General features: G+C 38.9%; 3 protein-coding genes across 3 annotated transcripts; 1 reads left to right on the forward strand and 2 right to left on the reverse strand.

Annotated features, from left to right (window-relative positions):
• The first annotated feature begins 1,066 nt into the window (after positions 1-1,066).
• On the forward strand, positions 1,067-2,445 carry LOC134177138 (uncharacterized). The gene is made up of 3 exons (XM_062643872.1): positions 1,067-1,365; positions 1,431-1,727; positions 1,916-2,445. The coding sequence occupies exons 1-3, from the start codon at positions 1,275-1,277 to the stop codon at positions 2,233-2,235; spliced, it is 708 nt and encodes a 235-aa protein (XP_062499856.1). The 5' UTR covers positions 1,067-1,274; the 3' UTR covers positions 2,236-2,445.
• A 664-nt stretch (positions 2,446-3,109) lies between these two features.
• On the reverse strand, positions 3,110-5,919 carry LOC134177299 (fibronectin-like). Its single transcript, XM_062644076.1, has 3 exons — positions 5,759-5,919; positions 5,383-5,679; positions 3,110-3,605 (listed from the first exon to the last, which is right to left on the reverse strand). The coding sequence occupies exons 1-3, from the start codon at positions 5,868-5,870 to the stop codon at positions 3,265-3,267; spliced, it is 750 nt and encodes a 249-aa protein (XP_062500060.1). The 5' UTR covers positions 5,871-5,919; the 3' UTR covers positions 3,110-3,264.
• Positions 5,885-6,653, reverse strand: LOC134177702 (uncharacterized). Its single transcript, XM_062644481.1, has 4 exons — positions 6,537-6,653; positions 6,151-6,474; positions 5,935-6,073; positions 5,885-5,888 (listed from the first exon to the last, which is right to left on the reverse strand). Exons 1-4 carry the CDS (start codon positions 6,601-6,603, stop codon positions 5,885-5,887), a joined length of 534 nt encoding a protein of 177 aa, XP_062500465.1. The 5' UTR covers positions 6,604-6,653.
• Between the last annotated feature and the right edge of the window lie 702 nt (positions 6,654-7,355).

A 7,355-nucleotide genomic window follows, 5' to 3' on the forward strand; every position in this document is an offset into this window, starting at 1 on the left:
TTACCAACAATGATGGACACATGCAGACAGTACAAGAGCAGCCACGTCCTCCATTTCTAAGGACAAGTTTTGTTAGAATATCTTCAATTTCAAGGAACAATAGTGGTCGTTATGATTGTATTCTTGAGAATGAATTTGACAAAGTCCCTTTATCGGCACATTTGACTGTGCGATGTAAGTAATGAAATTTTGTAATTATTGATCAACACTAAGCTACTGATATAAAGCATAAATTCTATACTGTTTTCACTTTATTCTGCACTAGACTAACTGTCTTGTTCCATTTGTTAGATTTTGATGGTGTCAGTCTTAGTGTTATTCCAAGCAATGAACTTGTATCTAAAAAACAAGGAACTTTAATCATCAACGTGTCATCAGTTCCAGCTGCAACTGAGATACGTCTGAGTCGAAATAATGTTGTATTCTTCTCATCGTCTAACGGAAATCTCAACAGACCAATAGGAACTGTCACTGTGAATGAGAACAATCACATACAGTACATCTTTACTGTTGATAAAAGCTGGAACGCTATGATAATGGTATACGTTGACCATTTGCTTGGGAGTGATACATCAACTCAAATCATTAACGTAATTGGTCAGTCATGTTACAGTTAATTAATCTGTCATTGACTACATCAAATAATTGTTGTGTTCAGTAGATCCTCCTGGTTCTATCAATGTGTCTGTAAACACTATCTGTTATAGTGACCGTTTGCAGGTTACATGGAATGTGGTTAGAAAGGGTGGACAAATTGCAAACTACAAAGTGACCTGGAAGAAAAGATGTATTGTACCAATTGACTCACAAACATGGATGGTATCAAATAATCCTCCATTTACACAAGAGGGAGGACAATACACAATATCTGGCTTGGAGAGCAGAACGATGTATTGCGTAGAGGTGGAGGCAACTAACAGTGATGGGTCAACAACAGCAATGGCCAGTGCAACTACACTATCAGGTGTGTTTGTAACATCTTAATACACTTGTAGTTATCTGTATTTTGTAATATATGGTGTGGTTTGTTTGTTGTAGTTTCGGACAAGCCTGTTCTGTCTTGTGATCGTACGTTTGCAACAACTACAAGTATAGTAGTAAACTGGACAGTCAGCGACGATGGTGGTGATGACATTGTACAATACAATGTTACGTTGAGTAAAGATCAGCAGTTTACACAGATAGTGTATTCAAGGAATCTATTTGTCTTTAACAATACTGATTTGTCAGAAAAGGGTGGAACGTTTACTATACCAGGTCTTTCTAATGGAGCAATGTACTACACGGAGGTTGCAGCAAAAAATTGTGTTGGTGAGAGTGTTTCTGTTACACAGTCTTGCTCTACACACTGTGATAGCTGTATCTGTAAGCAGTTGTGTATTGTATATGTTAACTATTGGTTCCTGTCATATGTTATTTTGTTGTACAAGGTCCATTTTCGCAACCACAAGCAGCCAAAGGAGTATTTACATCTGATGACACAATAACACTGACAGTAAATGCTCCTGATCTTGGCTGCCAAAGTGTCAACTACTTTGTTAGAGATTTAATGTCTGCTAAAAGTCTCGAGTCATCTTTTTCTGTCAAGAATGGTATTGTAACTATTACCATAACAGGACTCAAGGCAGGAGCAAATTATACAGTTCAAGTGTATGCAGCAGCTGATCAGTCACAGGAGCGTCCAGTAGGACAACCAGTCACAATAAGTATTCAAATAAGCAATCCAAGTTAGTAACAGCACCATTCAAATCCTAACCTATTAATTAATTAATATTAAATTAATATTATTATTATTGCATAAATTGACAGCTAGCATTGTCTCCAACCAGTGACAGTCAGAAAATATTATTCATGAATTATGTAGTTTGAATATAAATATTAATAAGAATGTTGTATTACCTTTTAATAACTGTAGGTGGATTGTCGTCGGGAGTCATAGCTGCAATTGCTGCTCCGCCTGTCATCATAGTCATGATTGTGTCTCTTGTTCTCTGGTGGTTTAAAGCCAGAAGAGCATCTTCAGAGTCAAGACCTCCACACGTGGAAACTACAGAAGATATAAGATCTGATTATGATACTGTCATGAGTCAGTCCAGTGCCTATACTGCATTCAAGGCCGTGGCAGGAGGAGGAAATCCAAGATCAGAAATCAGAATGCAGGAATCGAACGCCTATGGTGTTGGAAAGATGCAACAACCTGCCCACCATGTTCCACAGTATGAAGTTGTGATGTAAAGTCACGTGACGGAATAACAAGCAATTTACAAATTGCACGCTTATGGTGTTTTGCTGTTTGACTAAGCGCTAACTTAGTGATTTAGTCTTTTCTTGTTGTGCATGTCACTTTGCAAGAGAAGTAATGAACGCATTAATATTGCTAGCTAAGCTGATCATCGTTGACTTAATTAATTAATTAATGACTTACCAGCAATGGTGACTGTGGCATCTTCATTCTGTATGACATCATCAGATCGCGATCTCCCGTTTCAATCTAACGACCATATAAACGAGGCTTCATTCATGCCATTTGTGCGAGTACACGCAACAGTACAGTACGACACGGTGCCAGGCGTTGGCGTGGTTGCGAGCATGCGCATACTCTAACCGGAACAGTGAGTAAACATGTGCTGCTTATCTAACGATATTAAAGATATTTTAAACTTTGTAGACAATTAAAACATGTACAGGTACAGTAGTACAAGGACGTTGTGCAAGCCAGGACACTGATTGTGCTTAATTAATTAATTGATTTGATTGTACATGCAGCACTTTTAGTAGTTTGTACTCTAGCTGTTTACCAAATGATGGTAAGAATAAGTTCTTACAGTTTTCACAGAACGTCTATTTCTTAGCTATATAGGGCGTCGTTCACAAGAGATAGATGTTGCAATAAATACAAAGGAATAGAAGTATTTTAGCAGAAGTATTTATTTGGCTAGCAAACGTCACATCTAGAAGCACTAACACAAAATAGCACCATAGCATTTATATTCAAGCAAAAAATGTACTGCACTAAAATGCTGAGCTTATTTTCAATTAGTTATTTGACTAGGCCTTGTGCAAGTCCCAACAGTTATATATAGAAAGCACTGATTGGTCAAAACACGCACATACAAACACTTTTTGCCTACGTAGCTACAATGCATCACCAGAAGAAAAGTGACACTGATTATAACATGCAGAATAACTCCTAAGCAATTATGCATGTAAGTAAGAAACTCATCTACTACAGAAACAATATTTGTCCATGTCCGACAGCTGTCTCTACATGTTGGACACGATTGCATTGGTAGTAGCCACTTGCATGGGTATCGTTGCATATGCTCGTGATTCCTGCATCTTTACTTCCGAGTCACCAGCTGCTCTCTCCCTTCCCACCACGCCATATGCACTTGATTGTTGCATCACTGTGTCTGAGATTGGAGTTTGCAATGGGTCTTCATACATTTGACTTCTGACTGTCCTACTAGTCTCTCGAGTGGACTTGGTTACATCTCTCTTCTTTCTGTATAGGCATATTATCACACCAACAATGATGAGAATGATCACCAACACAACTGCAGCAGCCACACCAGCTACAACACTTGATGATAGACCTTCCTCACCTGGAGACACATTGTCACATATAGCCATCCTCTTGTACACATTAGAAGTCTCTCTTCTGACTATTTCTATTTATTAAAAATTGCACAAGTACCCGGTGTTCTACAGTAGGGGAAGTGGGGGGTGAAAATGGGGGGAAGTGGGGTAGTGGGAAAAAGTGGGGTAGTGGGAAAAAGTGGGGTAGTGGGAAAAAGTGGGGTAGTGGGGGAAGTGGGGAAAGTGGGGGAAGTGGGGGAAAGTGGGGGAAAGTGGGGAAAGTGGGGGGAAGTGGGGGGAAGTGAGGGAAACAGACGCATATGAGTTAATGCCACTCTCTTCAATATAATGGACCTTACAAAAAACAACACAACATAATGTATATGAGACCAAACAACACATGACTACAAACAACTACTCACAAATACACTGACCACAGCGTGTAGAGCAAGACTGTGTAGCAGGAACACTAGCACCAACACAATTTCTTGCAACAACCTTTGCATAATATGTTGTTCCACCAGGAAGACCTGGCACAGTAACCATTCCACCCTTCTGTGTCAACTCAGAATTGTCAACCACAAACAGATTTTTTGAATATGCTATCAGTGTGAAATTCAGATCTTCACTCAATACTACAGCATAATGTGAGACATCATCACCACCATTACTTCTGACTACCCAAGTCATTGCTACACTTGTAGTTGTGGTCAATGTGGGATTGCAACCGTTCAACACTGCCATGCCCATCATTTCTCTTTGCACGAAGAAGCTGCTATTAGATGTAGCAAATGGTAGATGCACCATGGACGGTACACCTTCACCAGAAGGACTAGAACTCTACTACAAAAATTACCCTGATTTATCTTGACTGAAAAGCCAACTATTAATGCCAATATATTCTATCATGGCTGAAATTTCTCTCCCTATGGAGATGCTTTCACAAGTAGTTAGTTTGATTAGTCTTTTCTACACCACTCTATTACTGTCACCACCTTTACTGCTGAGAAAACATTTGCAGCACTTAGGAGACTAAAGACATACCTGAGAACTGCAATGAGTCAGGCAAGACTAAATCATGCAATGTCTCTCTGTGTGCACAAGACAGAGCGAATAAGAATGATCTACCAAATTCCTTTATAAACGTTACTGAGAGGAGAAGGAACTATTTTAGTTATGTTTACTTATTATTTGCATAAGTGTCAACATCATGGCTAACAATATGTGTGTAAGTGCACATGTGCTGATACAAAAAGTACTGCACAAGATGACCCCCAAATTGTAACCACGTTAATTAATTGCTACGCCTATGCAGTAGTAATGTGAAAAGTCCTGCTGAGTCTATATGTCACATTCGACATGCAGTGCACTGATTAGAAGCAGAATGACTTTTCAAAAAAGAGATATATTACTAGTTGGTACTACACCACTCTCATCTAGAGAGACCCTTTCCACCTCAAACAACTCCAAAGCCTGTACAAACATTGGTCCCATGAGAAGCTTCCTAAGCACAACCTCTAAACACTACCATCAAGTTGTTCTACAAATTTCAATTTGTTAGTACTAGATACATCGTGACAAATCTGTACATTAACCTGTACAGTAAAGTGACAGTTGACTCAACTAGACAAATTACAAGTAAAGAGAATGTTGACAATGTCGCATGCATGGTCACCCATCAGTGCTAACTGAGACAACAGCAATGAGCCTGTATAATAACTTCATCACACCAGCTGCTTCATCAACTCATCAACGCATCAACTATACACAATTTGTGCTATTAAAACACATTTCATTTCTTACCTTTATCTTGGCTTGATATTTGAAATGTGACTGGTTTCCCTATTGGACGTTCCTGTGACTGATCATATACTGCATACACTTGAACTGTATAGTTTGCTCCTGCCTCCAGTCCCGTTATGGTAATAGTTACAATGCCATTCTCAACAGAATATGATGACTGGAGTTCGTCGGCAGATGCGACGTCTTTAACAATGTATTTGTCAATTTGACAATTCAAGTCAGGAGCCTTTACTGTCAGTGTTATGGTGTCATCAGACAAAAATACTTCTTTGGCTGCTCGTGGCTGCAACAATGGACCTTACAAAAACAACACAACATAATGTATATGAGACCAAACAACACATGAATACAAGAAACTACTCACAAATACACTGACCACAGCGTGTAGAGCAAGACTGTGTAGCAGGAACACTAGCACCAACACAATTTCTTGCAACAACCTTTGCATAATATGTTGTTCCACCAGAAAGACCTGGCACAGTAACCATTCCACCCTTCTGTGTCAACTCAGAATTGTCAACCACAAACAGATTCTTTAAATAAGCTGTCTGCATAAAATTCAGATCTTCACTTAGTACTACAGCATAATGTGAGACGTCATCACCACCATTGCTGCTGACTACCCACGTTATTGCTACACTTGTATTTGTGGTCAATGTGGGATTACATTGAAGTTCAGGCTGGTTTGGAACTACAACAAAACAACCCAACATATATTACAAGTGCAGATAACTACAGATGCAAGTAACTAAGAAGTCATGAACACACCAGACGATGTAGTTGCTTTGACTGTCACGGACATTGCCCCAATACTATTTGTTGCTTCAACGTCTATACAATATGTTGTGTTACCATCCAGTCCTGGTATTATGGAACTGCCTCCTTGCTGTGTAAATCTAGCATTGTTCGATACCATCCATGTCTTTGAGTTGAGCAATGTAGTTGGAGTATTACTACAACCTTTCCTCCATCTCAGTGTGTACTTGCTGATGTCACGTCCACCATTACTGTACACAGTCCACATAACCAGCAAACTGTTATTATTGTTATAACAAGAGGTGGTTACAGACACATCAATTGGACCTGGAGGAGCTGAAATATACAGAAATACGTGTACATGTCATTTAACAACAAAAATTTGTCACATAACTCACCAAGTACAGTTATTACTTGAGTTGATGTATTACTCCCTAGTGGATGTTCAGCATATGCCGTTACCATAGCGTTCCAGCTTTTATCAACGGTAAATATGTACTGTATGTGATTGTTCTCATTCACTATGACAGTTCCTATTGCTTTGTCGAGACTTCCGTTAGATGATGAGAAGAGTACAACACTATTTCGACTCAGACGTATCTCAGTTGCAGCTGGAACTGATGACACGTTGATGACTAAAGTCCCGTTTCCTTTAAATACAAGTTCATTGCTTGGAATAACACTAAGACTGACACCATCAAAATCTAACAAATGGAACAAGAACAAAATAAAGCAAAAACACTATAGAAACTATACTGTATATCAGCAGCTTAGTGTTGATAAATAATTACAAATTTCATTACTTACATTGTACAGTCAGATGTGCTGATGAAGTGACTTTGTCAAATTCATTTTTAAGAACACAATCATAACGACCACTTTTGTCCCTTGAAATTGAAGTTATTCTAATAACACTTATTCTTGAACTTGGATCTCGAGGCTGCTCTTGCTGCTTTTGTACTGTCTGCATGTGACCATCATCGTTGGTAAATATCCAGCTAACAGTGGGTATAGGCGCAGTCAGAGGAAAAATGCAGTTGAATTCTACAAAGTCTGCACCCTCATTCACAGTATTATCAACAGGAGGAGTTTCCACAGATGGAGCAGCTACAACCAAGCAAACACTTGATATACTGGTATTACAACTAGAAGTCTCAATAGTCCAATAGTGAATATTGCAACTCATTACAACAGGAATAAAATTAAACAAGAAAATA

This window comes from Corticium candelabrum, chromosome 3, assembly GCF_963422355.1.
Source record: "Corticium candelabrum chromosome 3, ooCorCand1.1, whole genome shotgun sequence".
In the NCBI taxonomy this organism is placed as follows: Eukaryota; Metazoa; Porifera; class Homoscleromorpha; order Homosclerophorida; family Plakinidae; genus Corticium; species Corticium candelabrum.